This window comes from Neophocaena asiaeorientalis, unplaced genomic scaffold (genome assembly GCF_003031525.2).
Source record: "Neophocaena asiaeorientalis asiaeorientalis breed wild unplaced genomic scaffold, Neophocaena_asiaeorientalis_V1.1 scaffold150, whole genome shotgun sequence".
Taxonomy (NCBI): domain Eukaryota; kingdom Metazoa; phylum Chordata; class Mammalia; order Artiodactyla; family Phocoenidae; genus Neophocaena; species Neophocaena asiaeorientalis.
This window is the reverse complement of record NW_020176571.1, coordinates 8,700,684-8,715,551: the sequence shown is the minus strand read 5'-3', so window position 1 is coordinate 8,715,551 and position 14,868 is coordinate 8,700,684. Positions and strand designations below refer to the sequence as shown.

General features: G+C 36.8%; 1 protein-coding gene across 2 annotated transcripts in view; it reads left to right on the top strand.

Annotated features, from left to right (window-relative positions):
- Positions 1-14,868, top strand: part of LRP6 (LDL receptor related protein 6) — a 171,218-nt gene that overhangs the window by 87,198 nt on the left and 69,152 nt on the right. For both annotated transcript variants that reach the window (XM_024733139.1, XM_024733140.1), the window contains exons 4-5: positions 9,707-9,903; positions 11,654-11,785. In XM_024733139.1, coding sequence (XP_024588907.1) covers positions 9,707-9,903; positions 11,654-11,785 — 329 coding nt within the window. The remainder of the gene's footprint in view (positions 1-9,706; positions 9,904-11,653; positions 11,786-14,868) is intronic.

The following is a 14,868-nucleotide window of genomic DNA, read 5'->3' as shown; positions in this document are numbered from 1 at the left end:
TTTTTTTGCGGTACGCGGGCCTCTCACTGCTGCGGCCTCTCCCGTTGCGGAGCACAGGCTCCGGAGGTGCAGGCTCAGCGGCCATGACTCACAGGCCCAGCCACTCCGCGGCATGTGGGATCTTCCCAGACCGCGGCACGAACCCATGTCCCCTGCATGGGCAGGCGGACTCGCAACCACCGCGCCACCAGGGAAGCCCCTTTTTGAAATTTAAAAATATATTTTATCTGTATTTGCGTTTTTTTCCTTTACTAGTGAGAGTGAATATTTTCCATAGTATTAATTATAGTGGATTCTCATGATTCATGGTAGTTAATTTTATAAAGTTGTTGTGAACATGGAAATATAGTGAGCCCTGAACCATTGCTCTAAGGAGAAATACAGAATTAGTTTCCTGCTAGACTGTTGTCAAAAAATTTTCGTCAACTGATCATTACATAATTTCTAAAATATATGTTTATGTTTAAAGACACCTTATTTAATATATAATGTTGAATGTTGGCAATATGGGTTTTTAAATTATAGCACAGCCATTCAGTGCAGTGTTATATAGCCTTTAAAATTAACGTGAAAGCAATATTTAATAATATGTTGAAAATCTTTACATTGTGAAATGAAGATGGGTCATTATGATGCAGTAAATGCTGTGCATTTACAAAAATTCACTTTTGTAAAAAAAATACAGTCAGGGGCTTCCCTGGTGGCGCAGTGGTTGAGAGTCCGCCTGCCGATGCAGGGGACACGGGTTCCTGCCCCGGTCCGGGAAGATCTCACATGCAGCGGAGCGGCTGGGCCCGTGAGCCATGGCTGCTGAGCCTGCGCGTCCAGAGCCTGTGCTCCGCAACGGGAGAGGCCACAACAGTGAGAGGCCCACGTACCGCAAAAAAAAAAAAAAGTACAGTCAGATATTGTTTAAACAAGATGAGAGGATGAGTTGGAGTCTTTCAAAATACATAAATTAACCATTTTTTCTCAGGGCATATTAACAGTTACTAAGATGCAGCAAGGACCTTGGGACCTGCTGCATATATACCCAGTGAAGAAGCTCAGTAATTATAGGTGGTAAATGCTCTTTATTCCTGGTTTGGTGCAGGCGCCTCAGTTGTTTCTTGGTTTGGCTCAGCTGTCTTCCTTCGTCCTGTTGGGGGCTACTATTTAGAACTAATGAATTTTTACCAAATTCTTAATTCTAAATTCCATTGGTTAGTTGGTTTCCTGTTATGTCTTAGTTGGTTTCATGCTGTACCTTAACTATTTATAGAAGAAACCAGGTTTTCCATTCTTTGATCATTGGAAATTGCTTGTATTTGTGTATATACATGTACATATTGTACATATGCACATAATAAAGGACTAGAAAGATATACTTTTTATTTCCACATTTTTTATAGTCAACATATGTGTATTCTTTATATTATCAGGAGAAAATAATTACTTTGGAAAAAGTAAATACCAGATTTTGCCGACATGGTTTAGGTCCCTTCATGCTTCTTCTTTGCCTCTACTCCAGATACATTATTAACTTTACTTCAGTCTGTCCTGCCTGTAATCCTCTTGAATACAGTGTAGCTCAGTCTTCCTTCACATGAGGCTCAGATGTTTAAGACACTATTCAAGTTAATTGCCTATTTTTAAATTGGGTTATTTTATTATTGAATTGTAAAAATTTTATGTATTCTAGATACAAGTTCTTCATTGGATATATAATTTAGAAATAAAGTTCAAACTATTAGTTTTTTCTTTTGTTAAAGGTGTTTTTGATGTAGTAAGAAATCTTTGCCTAACCCAAAGTCACAAAGATTGACACTTATGTTTTCTTCTAAGAGTTTTATTGTTTTAATTCCTAACATTTAGATCTATGATCCATTTTGTGTATGATGTCTTACACTTTTTTATTAATTTATTTCCAAGTATTTGGGGTTTTTTATGGTGTTGTGAATGAATTATTTAATAAATTTCAATTTTTCTGTTTTCTCAGCACCATTTATTAAAGAAACTGTCTTTTCTCCATTGGATATTCTTGGTTCCCTTGTTAAATATTAGTTAACTGTATCACTTTTTGTATTTTCATTGGTAGTCTATAGAAATCAATTTATTTCTGTATATTGATCTTGTATCCTGCAACCTTGTTGAATTAATTACATCTGTGAGGCTTTTTTCTTTTAAATTCTTTTGTATTCTCTGCATACAGAATTGTGTCATCTGGGAATAATGACAGTTTTACTTCTTCCTTTCCCATCTGGGTGCCTTTTATTCTTACTTGATAGTACTCACTAGGTCTTAGGCTGAATAGAAGACATCCTTGCCTTGTTCATGATCTTTGGGGAAAATCATTAAAATTTTTTTTTCTTTTTTTGCCATTGAGTAGGATCTTAGCTATAAGTTTTCTGTAGAGACCTTTTAATCAGGTTTAGGAAGTTCTCATCTATTCCTAGTATCTTCGGTTTTTACCATGATTGCGTATTGGATTTTGTCCAGTACTTTTTCTGCATCTGTTGAGATGATCATGGGGTTTTGTTTTTTATACACATGGTGAATTTTATTAATTGGTTTTCAGTTGTTTAACCAATCTTGCATTCTTGGAATAAATCTCACTTGGTCATGTTTTAGAATCCTTTTTATTTATTTCTTTTTTTAAAAATAATATTAAAAAAATTTATTTTTGGCTGCGTTGGGTCTTTGTTGCTGCATGTGGGCTTTCTCCAGTTGTGGCGAGCGGAGTGAACCTGTGTCCCCTGCATTGGCAGGTGGATTCTTAACCACTGTGCCACCAGGGAAGCCGTAGAATCCTTTTTAGATGTTTCTAGATTCAGTTTGCTAATATTCTGTTGAGGATTTTTATGTGTTTATTCATGAGAAATTGGTCTGTAGTTTATTTTCCTCTGTGCTGTCTGGCTGGTTCGTATCAGTGTAATACGAGCCTCATAGAATGAGTTGGGAAGTGTTCCCTCTTCCTCTATTTTCTGGAAGAGTATGTGATATTATTTCTTCTGTAAAATTTTTTTTTTTTTTGTGGTACGCGGGCCTCTCACTGTTGTGGCCTCTCCCGTTGCGGAGCACAGGCTCTGGATGCATAGGCTCAGAGGCCATGGCTCACGGGCCTAGCTGCTCTGCGGCATGTGGGATCTTCCCGGCCTGGGGCACGAACCCGTGTCCCCTGCATTGGCAGGTGGACTCTCCACCACTGTGCCACCAGGGAAGCCCTCTTCTGCAAATATTTAACAGGAGTCATTAATGAAGCTATCTGGGCCTGGGGATTTCTTTATGGAAAGATTTTAAATTATTAAGTCAATTTCTTTAATTGTTCTAGGTCTTTACATTTAATTTCTTCTTGAGTGAGTTTTGGTAATTTGTTTCTAGGAATGTTTCTATTTCATCTAAGTTTTCCATTTTGTTGGCATAAAATTGTTCATGGTATCTTATAATCCTTTTAATTTCTAAGGTCAGTAGTGATGTCCCTCTTTTATTCATAATTTTATTCACAAATTTCCCAATTTCTTTTTTTGTCAGTCTAGTGAAAGGCTTGTCAACTTTGTCGATCTTTTAATAGAACCCACATTTGGTTTTATTTATTTTTTTCTGTATTGTCTTTTTCTGTTTTATATTTCATTTGATTTCCACCCTAATATTTTAAAATTTTCTTGCTTTGGATTTAGTTAGCACCACCCCCCCACAGCCCCGTTTCTTAAGGTTGAAGCTTAGATTATAGATTTGAAGTCTGTTTTTTTCTTCTGTTTTTCTTTAATATTTATTTATTTATTTGCTGTGTCAGGTCTTAGTTGCAGCACGCAGGTCTTTCATTGTGGCGTGTGGACTCTTCACTTCGTTGCGATGTGTGCAAGGGCTTCACTCTAGTTGTGGTACACGGGCTTAGTTGCCCCGCTGCATGTGGATCTTAGTTCCCTGACCAGGGATAGAACCGGCGTCCCTGCATTGCAAGACAGATTCTTAACCACTGGACCACCAGGGAAGTCCCTATCTTCTTTTCTAATGCAGGCATTTAGGGATAAATTTATAGAATTTACCCTAAGCACTGCTCTGGCTGGTGACATCCCACACATTTTTATATGTTGTATTTTCATTTTCTTTTAGCTCAAAATATATTTTTTTAACTTATTGGGATTTCTTCTTTGACCCATTGCTTACTTAGAAGACATTGAGGGAGGATTTAGAAAAATTTAACTATGAGAAAATTCTCACTGTGGATTTCCTGAATTTTTCTGTTCTTGATATTCAGTGTGCTCAGAGAATACACCTTGTATGACTTCAGTCTTTAAAATTAATTGATACTTGTCCTAATGTTCGAATTTCCATATCCTTTATGATTTCCTGTCTAGTTGTCCTACCTTTTAATGAGAATAGGATTTTGAGATCTCAGACTGTTATTGTTGAATTGTCTGTTTCTTCCTTCAGTTCTGTCAGGTTTTGCTTCATTTGTTTGGGGCTCTGTTTTTATTTGTGTATGTTTATAACTGTTACATCTTCCTCATGATTTGACTTTTTGTCATTATAAAATGTGCTGCTTTATCTCTAGTAATACTTTTTTGTGTTAAAATATATTTTGTCTGATAGAACCACTGCATCTCTCTTATGGTTACTGTTTGCTGTAACCTTTCAGTTTCAACGAATTTGGATCTTTGGATATAAAAGGTGTTTCTTGTAGACAGCCTACAGTTGAGTCTTGTTTTGTTTTACCCGGTCTAACAACCTTTGCCATATATATATGGTTTCTTTTTACAAAGAAAAACTGTATATATTTAAGGTGTTCAACCTTTTGTCTTTTAATTGGGGTGCTTAATCTGTTTACATTTAATGTTGTTAATAATATGGTTGAGTTTACATCTGACATTTTAATTTTATTTTTCATGTCTGTCTTTTTTTGTTCCGTTGGTTCTTTTGCCTTCTTTTGTATTAAGTAGATATTTTTTAGTGTATCGTTTTAATTCCTTTTATGTTTTTAAACAGTGTTTGGAGAATAAAATATTCTTAGTGATTATTCTAGGGATTGCAATATTCCTTTTGTCAAAATCTGTATTATGGTAAAATACTAAGTTAATTCCTGTAAATTATAGAAGTTTTAGTCTAGTGTATCTCCATTTCCTCTCCCCTCCTTTGTACTATTAGTGTCATTTATATTACATTTCTATTATAACTAATGGAATGTTATAATTATCACTTTATACAGTCTTAGGTGTTTTTAAAAGGTTAAAGGAGAAAAAGAGAAAACATTATTCATAGAGTCTTTTGTATTAACCTACATATATGCCATTTCAGGTACCCTGTAATTCTTCCTGAGGGTTTGAGTTACTATTTGATGTCATTTCTTTGCTCTAAATTAGTTCTGTTCTCTTCCCTGTCCTTTGTGCTTCAAATCTTTATTTTTAAAAAATCTATTTTTCTGTTTCTTTTTGATCTTCAGAAATTCCTCCTTAGGGATGTAATGTACAACATGATGACTGTAAGTAACACTGCTGGATGATACAGAGAAAAGTTATAGGAGAGTTAATCCTAAGAGTTCTCATCCCATGGAGAAAATTTTTTTTTTCTTTTCTTTCTATTATATCTGTATGAGATGATGGATGTTAGCTGAATTTATGTGGTAATCATTTCACAATATGTCTAACTCACACCATCATGCTGTACATTGTACTGTGATATATGTCAATTATTTCTTAATAAAACGGGAAAAAATCATGAAAAAAGAAAAATTCCTTCTTTTCACTGGCTGTTTCTGTTTCCTTATCTGTTATGTTTATTTACTCCTGTGTTTGTGTTATTTCTAGTTGATAATTCATTTCTTAAGTGACTTATTCTTATACTTCTAATTCTTTCGTTAGTTCTGTCACCTCAGTTTTGAGGTTTTAAATTGTACTTTGTGTTATTCTTTTACGGCTAGTATATGATTTTAAAGCATTTCAGGTTATTTTGCAATAGGTTGTAAACTATTTGTTTTAGGGCCATACTTTTCTCGCATATTTTAGTATCTTTAGTGATGTTATTTTCTTTATTCTTTTTTTTTGTTTTTAATATTAACTTTTTTAATGGACTTGATCTCAATTTACTTTTAAATTTTCACCTGAAATTGTTTTTCTGGAACTTGTTGAAGAAGGCAGAGTTTTTTATCATAACTTTTGTAACTTCACAGAACTCTCGAGTGTGTGTGTGTTTAAAAAATTGGCAGCTTGCTTTCTGAGATTTCCTGGCTCTGTTTCCTTCTCCCACTTTTTTCTGTACCTTAGTTTTCCATTCTCTCTCTTGTACTATCATCCTCACTTTCATTGTACTCCCAGTAATGTATGGTCAGTATGGGCCTTTGTCTGTAAGGGAGCTCTGTTGGGTCAGTTGGAGAGTTCACTGTAGGTTAAAGTGCACCAGTCCCTTCAGTACCAACCATCCACTCTTTGCATTCTCTGAGTGGACAGAACCAGTCCTCGGCAGCTGCTGTTCTCAGTTTGGTTTCCCTGTCTTTCCATTGCTGTCTATTTTGTGTGTTCTCCTGTTCCTGGATCTGCTGAATGCCCTATTTTTTCCTTCCGATTCCTCCTGCAGAAGTGCTGATGCCAATGAGATCTTATGGCTGTTGGTAGTTTTCCTTCTTGTGTCTTGGGTTTTGTGGTAGTACCTTTTCATCTAGCTTTGTTTCATCTAGATTTGTTGTAAATGTTGTCCAAGGGTTTTTTGGTTTTGCTACCTAGTTGTTCTGTTTTCATGTGGAAGACTTGTAAAGATTTTTCAAACACTGTACCACTACCACTGTTGTCATCTTTTTAGGTGTTATTAAAACCTCACTGTGATGTGGAGAAGCTCTCTTCCAAGGTTAGGTTCAGATGTCAGAATTCATGACAGTAGTGCTTTGGTGTGACTAAGTAGATTTATTACCCACACAGGTGGGGAGTTCTCAGTTGGGGGCAGAGGACAACCTTCTGGGAAGAGGTTCAGAAACAGAAAGTGAATACAAGTGTACAGGTGTTTTATAAAGGATAAGTCTGGTTGGTGCAGAATTTGAAAGAGGCACCTGCCAGGCGTGGAATCTGAAAGAGGTGGTGAGTGCACTCCTGTACTTGGCGGTACTGGTGAGAGTGAGCCCTCAGGAAATGACAGACAGAGGGAGGAGATGATGCTCAGAGGTTGCCAGCACTAAAGCAAAGCATCAGTAGGGGTCTCGGTTTCTCTCCTTTGGTCTCTGTAGAAGAGATCAATTTTTCAAGTCCTGTTTTGGTTGTGGCATACCACTGAAGGACTGGGCTTTGACCTTGCCAGCCACATTTGTTCTCAGTATCCGTGATCAACTCCTCCTTGAAGTAACTCGAGTTTCCGGGGGGGTAATCCCAACCAGAGGGAAGAAAGGTGAAGACTATGTTCACTTGTCTGCAGTTTCAGAGCAAGTCACCATTGGCTGGACAAATCGGTAAGTCACCAAAGAATATGACAAGAATGAGTCATAGCCTTCTTAGCTCTGCTTTTTGTACAGTTCTGTTAATTACATATTTCATTTAAGATATTTAATTTTATCAGGCGTTCACTGAGTGTCTAATAAGTCCACCTAATTTTGTACATATTGTCATATTGTGTTGTGTGAGATCCTGTTAATATAAATAAGCCAGAGTCTAGTATTTACTTGATTCTGATAAGCTATTGATTTTAAGAGCTTTTTATTTTGACTTACAAACCAGCACATGAAATGTTCATTTCAGGTGTAAAATATTATCCCTATGTCAGAAATACTAAAATATTGAAAACATACATCCTAAAATTGAGGAGTCATTTATGAAATGTTTATTAAGTACCAATCATAACGCTTAAATGCTTTTGCATATGTTATCATTTAGTCTTCACAGTAACTCAGTGTGGTTAGGTTATTATCTTCCAATAACAGATGAGGAAAACAAAGCTTGTGGAAATAAGTAGTGTAAGCACAGGGGACATTTGAACTCGGCTCTGTCTCATTTCTTTTCAGTATATAAATGCTTTCAGTCAATATGTAAAATGAGTAAATCTTTTAGGGAGGCGTTGTTTTTCCTATCTGTTTATTCTGCTGTGTTAAATTCATTAGAGTGAATTTTAACTTTTTATTTAATAATATACAAAGGACTTAGAAGACTTTTTTCTCCCCAGAGTTTTTCAAAGATCTGGTTATATAATTTGTGATTCTTTAAGATGGTTAATGAAAACCTAAGTAATTTCGTCTTTACTATTATTTTTCAGTCATGTTACTTGACTTTCTTGGCAGCCTCTCAGAACTCTATGTCTTACCATAATGAATTTTGGAAAACGTCAGTGTGAAATATGCAGGCCTATTTAAATTTGAACTTAAACTATGATATCACTCCTGTAATAGCATAATCATTTTAGTAAACTTAATAAAGCTGTTCATTTAAAAAGTGGAAGAAACCACTTCAGAAGTAGTCATTGTGACCGTTCTAATTGGGAAATGAGAGGGAAAGTAATCTGCTAGGGAAGTGAGAATTAAAAGAGAGGAGAAAGTTGTGGTGATGTAGGCTGGCCTAGGTGTGAGGTTTTAAAATAGAAAGTTTGATAAACTAGTCATGCTCACCTTGTGTACAGTCATTTAAAAATCTGGCTCAGATTTAAAACATCTTAGGCTAAGACCATTCCATGTACAATAACAGATGCTAATTCTGCTTAGATGAAAATTATCTTACTGCTCTTAAATTTAATTTAGTATACCTGTGATCTGTTAGGTGTTAGAGATCAGATAACCTCAGGGACCTAAAAATTGGATTTTCTGTCAATGTGTTATCCTTTATTTCTTTTTAGTTGCTTACATTTTCCTCTTTCTCTCCTAGCTGAGCGATTTATGAAAATATCAAAGCATTTATTTTCTTGACTGCTCTTGTGGCTCAAACACAGTTTGTTCATCATTCAAGAATTATATTATTTACTAATTACATAACTCTCCATGACATTCTGCAAAGTTCTGTGCCTTCAGTACTAATCAGGCTCTCTACCTCTCCTTCCATATAGTTAGCATTGCTTGTGAAATTTGGGGATCTGCTTTGTCTCTTGAACACATTCTGCGGTGGTTGGGCTTCCTTTTTGCTACCTGGCTTGTGGAGATTAGCCATATAGCAGAAAGCCAACTGAGGTGATCATTTGCTGGAGCAAGACTGGAGTCCTCAGAGAGAGAGCTCTACCAGAATGACTTTTCAGCCTCATGTGTATGTTTTTACTTTTCAGTTATCAAAGCCATAAGAAGTGATGGAAGAAATAGGCTCAGATTCTTTGTTCTTCCACATCAAGAAGGGAAAAACCTATTGCCGATTTAAAACTACTTCCCAGGGCCAACTCTAAACCCTGGGATTTTTCTTTTTGCCAGCCTTTCTCTTTCCAATGGCATGAATTATGTGGAAGGATGGAAGGTGTGAGTGCGGAGATGGGAGCTGACAGCAGTGCTGATACTTGGGCCTTCACTTTGTCTGCTAGCTTGTAGTGCACCCGGAGCCTGCCGCCAAGTTAGGAACCATTCTGAAGTGCTTGGTTGAGGATTTCGGGCACCATGATTTCAAATACGTTTGAATTTACTCCTTGTCTTATTTTTCATAGGTGTATTTGACCTTAACATATGTGTTATCCAGGATTTGTATGTGTTAATGTGGACTGCAAGACCATTTTAATGGGAGAGGTGACGTTTTGATTAAAGAAGAAAATTTAGAAACGTTTGAGTTTTTCTCTTTGTGTTTAATAGGCAGGCGGTGGTTAAAGGTTCCCTTCCACATCCTTTTGCCTTGACGTTATTTGAGGACACATTGTACTGGACTGACTGGAATACACACTCCATTTTGGCTTGCAACAAGTACACTGGCGAGGGTCTGCGTGAAATCCATTCTAACATCTTTTCTCCCATGGATATACATGCCTTCAGCCAGCAGAGGCAGCCAAATGGTAAGTGATCTTGATTTTTAAATTGCAGGTTGGAATAGCTTTGTAGCACTCTGATGCCTGGCTTTAGTGAGGGGCAAGAGGAGGGAGGATATATCCAAAGGTAGTGGGAAGAAATAAACAGGGAAAATGTCAAAATATAATTCAGGGTAGACAACAGCGTAAACCATTTGTAACCTGATATCTGTCACTACAGACCACCTCAGCCCTTTGTTTGAGTCCGGGGGTATGCAGGTAAAGAAGAGAGAAATAAAATGAGAAATTGAGATAGCTCATATGTTAAGGCTGTGCACAAATGCGTTTCTTATTCTTCATATTTCTCTCCAATGAGTGATTTTGTTCATTGTATGTTTAAAACTGAACACTTTCCTTGAATGGAAACCTCTATTAATCTAACTGGTTAATTTAAGTACCTCAGGTTACTTCAATAAAATACTTGCTTATACCTTTTCTGTGCACATCCCCCCACCTTTTTTTCTTAGTTTTGCTTCTGTTTCTGGCCATCCTTTATAATGACTTGGGCTGTGACTGCTGACAACAATTTCTTGTAAGAGAGGACTAGAATTAGGTTTAAAAGAATACGAGAATGTTAAGTGTTTGGCACTGGTGTGTAAATAAATGTCTGGCATGTGTCTGAGTGTATTTCAGATTGTATTCCATAGCCAAAAATGCAGGGGTTTTGGATTATGCATTGCTTTGTATTAGTTCCTTCCATTTAGGGGGAGATAGTCAAATACTGAATGTGTCATATTGGAATCTGGTGATCATGAGTCCATAAAAATGTTTTAAAATGTTTTAAAATGTTTGTGTTACCCTTTTGTAGAAAAGAAAATGTTTAGTCACTTGTGTGAATTTTTTATTTCAGTGTTGGCCCTCAGGAAAGAATTTCTTTGTTCTTGTTTTTTTAATGACACTGTTGATCCTTTATGTTTTACTAGTTTGAGAATTTGCAGTTATGTGTGATTGCTTTCTTTTATCTTTCATATTTTGTTGATCTCCATCTTTTGTTGATTTTTTTCTGAGTATTATTTAAATCCATCCCTTTCTATATATAGTTTCTTCACATTTTCTAATTAATCTCTGCTTCTCAGTTTTCCCTTTTAAGTCCATTTTGTTTATCTTTTCCACGTAAATCTTTCCAAAGTATGGCTTTTCTTGTCTCTCAGTGCCTCCACCACAGACTTTCCCCTCCCTGTGCTTATTCAGCTTTAGTTCCTATTAGTCAAACCTTAATCTCCCGTTACACTGTTCACCTTATTATCTCACCCAGTGTACAGCCTCCAAGCCTTCATTCATGTGGTTTTACCACACTTGAATGTCCCCCTATGTGTTCTTCCTACCTTTCAAGACTTCAGTCATGTCCTGTATCTTTCCTTAGTGATTTCCTTCCCATTTAACTCTATACTGACTTTACAGTCTAAATGTGCAAGATAGCAGTTTCGTTGTTTTGTATTGTTTTCCAGTATTATTGTTCATTAATCTTGTCCTACTGGCCAGATTGCAAGCTCTTTAGGGCAGGGACATCCTGCTTTATTTCTTGTGTATTCCTCTTTGGATACAAAATGCTAAGTAAATTCTCACTGGTTAATTCCCTTCCTTGCAGATGGTCTGGTAGTCAAGCACCTGGATGGCATTTGGTAATAATTTGGTTTATCAGAGTTGCTCATGTTATGGTTGTTAACCTTTGTGTATCTAGAGTGGGGGAGGTCATCCATAGTCATTGGTATTAATTACTGTGATTTATATTTGACAGCTACAAATCCATGTGGAATTGATAATGGTGGTTGTTCCCACTTGTGTTTGATGTCTCCAGTCAAGCCTTTTTATCAGTGTGCTTGCCCAACTGGGGTTAAACTCCTGGAGAATGGAAAAACGTGCAAAGATGGTAAGAAGTTGGTCTCCAAGAAGGAAGAATTTTAGATAGCAATTGGGATTCTTTATGATTTATTTTATTTCTCTGTAATAAGCTCTACAGGTTACAGTGCTTTGGGAGACTAGTCACTTAATCTCTCAGTCTTCACAATTGGTTATATACTAGGAGTGTTTTGTGTTTTATGGCAACTCTCGAATATTATAAATTACTTTAGTATTTAACTGAATTTTTAACATGCTATTTTGGAAAAATAAATTAGGTGCCATTTCTTTTCTCTGTCAAATCTCATAGTCAGGGCTTCCCTGGTGGTGCAGTGGTTAAGAATCTGCCTGCCAGTGCAGGGGACACAGGTTTGAGCCCTGGCCCGGGAAGATCCCACATGCTGCGGAGCAACTAAGGCCGTGCGCAGCCACTACTGAGCCTGCGCTCTAGAGCCCGTGAGCCACAACTACTGAAGCCCATGAGCCACAACTACTGAAGCCCATGTGCCTAGAGCCCGTGCTCTGAAACAAGAGAAGCCATTGCAATGAGAAGCCCGCGCACTGCAACGAAGAGTAGCCCCTGCTCACTGCAACTAGAGAAAGCCCGTGCACAGCAACGAAGACCCAACACAGCCATAAATAAATTAAAAAATAAAATGAAATTTTAAAAATCTCATAGTCATTGATCACAATTGATTCTTGTGGAAATGAGTATTCTCATAAAGAATACATTTTTAACAGTAGGTAGCATTTGTAAATAAAGAACTTCAGTGCGAGGAAAAGATGTTTATTAAACTTTTAACTATAAGGACTATCATGGGATAAACATATTTTCTAAAAAATGATTGAATGATGTTTTTAATTGCCTTTTAACAACAGAGAATTGCCTTCAGAAGAAGAAAAGAATTCCTTATTGTACTGTTTAAAGCAACTCTTTCTATACTTAACCACCACACTGCCTCTTCTCCTTACTCTCAATTCCCTATAGAGAGAGGGCATATTGGAGAAGTATTCTGATTTAAGACATTTCAAGGGACTTCTGGTTTGGGATAACACCAGTTCTTCTCTTTTTCTTCTTAATGAGAATGTTACTCTTCATTCTTACCCCTGTGGATCACCATCTGGTTCTCTAGCCACCAGCAAGACCTGGTAAGAAAATGGTTATATTTAGCAGTGGCTTCTTTATCTAACTCTGAAAAGTAGAAGCCTTTATTTAGGAGTGGGTTAGAGTTCCTGGCAAGGGGGTCAGGAAGTCAGAGAGATGGAATTGAGTTGGTGTACAGGATATTTGTCATGACTTGGCATTGATAAATTATCCTCCTAGTCAAAGGTGAAGCTGGCTGACTCTTGTCAGATGGTTTTCATGGCAAACAATAATTTGGTTTCAGTTTAAAACAAAAGGTTTTTGTAATGTTGCCTTTTTGTTTAAAAATGTAGCCTGACTTTAAAACAGAGGATTTATTTTAGCAGTAGTGGTCTGTTTATATCCTATAGCAGTGCAGATGTACGAGTTTAACTCCTATTTTGAATTTCAGATATACATTTGGCGTGTAGTAGCCTTAAGTTAACTCTTCTGTTTTGATCACCTTGCCAAATTGACAGCTTCGCTCTCTATGACTTCTTTGTTTGCAGAGTTTAGGGCTGGCTTCTTTTGGTAGTTAGCAGAGGCAGTGAATTGGATAAAGTTACTCCTACTTGGTGCCTGCTGTGGCATTTAGGGCTGTATTCTCTCCAAGACAGAGTTCATTTATAATTAATCCATGAGTCAAAAAGCTGATGCTGAGAGCTTCTTCACTCCTCTTCTCAGTGTTTTCTACTATAATTCCAGATTAATGCTTGAAGTTTAATGTCAGTATTTTCTTTCGGACTCATTTCTTTGGTTGGGAATCTTTTTTCGCTCTTTGAGATGTCAACTTGCTTACTATGGTTTTTTGTTTTTTTTTTGTTTTTTTTGTTTTTTTGTGGTACACGGGCCTCTCACTGTTATGGCCTCTCCCGTTGCGGAGCACAGGCTCCGGACGTGCAGGCTCAGCGGCCATGGCTCACGGGCGCAACCACTCCACGGCATGTGGGATCTTCCCGAACCGGGGCACGAACCCATGTCCCCTGCATCGGCAGGCAGACCCTCAACCACTGTGCCACCAGGGAAGCCCTGTTTGCTATCTTTTATTAGCTTTTATATAAAGTTAAATGTTTTTTCGCTAGTGGTTGACTTGAATATTTAAAATCAAAGAAACAAAAAGGTTAATATTCTCATTCACAACAGTGTTTTTATTGAATACTGTTTTGGGTTAAAAGCATTTCATAAATAAATCTGATTTAAAACTCAATGAAATAAAAATTTGAAAGTTTACTTTCTAATGGTAATAATCATAATATATTAGCTAGTATTTATTGAATACTTAACATGTTTGGTACATTTCTGAGTTTTACATTTATCTCCTTAAAGTCTCACAGCAACCCTATAGAAACCAGGCTTAGAGAGATTAGGTGTTTTGCCCGAGTTTGTGTAACTGCTTGAATCCAGTTCTGTCAGATGAACAACTCTAACTCTTACCCAGTGTGTCATATTTATCTGATTCCTTCTGTCTTCTGCTGCTGTTTCCTCCTCCATAAGTTCCTTTGTCCTTAATTCTGTCAGGCATTGCCCTGTAGTTCTTTTTGTTACAACAGCTTTACCGAGATGTAGTTTACCTATAAAAATCAACCATTTCAAATGTACAATTCGGTGATTTTTAGTAAATTTACAGAGTTACAACCATCACAATACATCCAATTTTAGAACATTCTCGTTAATCACAAAAGATCCTTGTCCTAGATTCCTTTACCTTTTTAAACATCCTTCTTGAACAAAGGACCTATACTTCCTTCCTCTGATATTCAGCTACTTACCTTCTTAGTCATTACTTAGTTGCTATTCATTATGCCTTTAAATAAACGTTATTGATTCCAGGGGCTATATAATGAGTGAAGCCAGAGAGACAATCAAAACTTGATTTGGAGAATTCAGCCATTATAGAGTTTGACCTCATAGTCAAGCCACTCCTGTTTTACTGCATTACTTTCCATTTCCACCCTAAATAGACCCTAGTATCTTTTTTTTTTTTTTTTTTT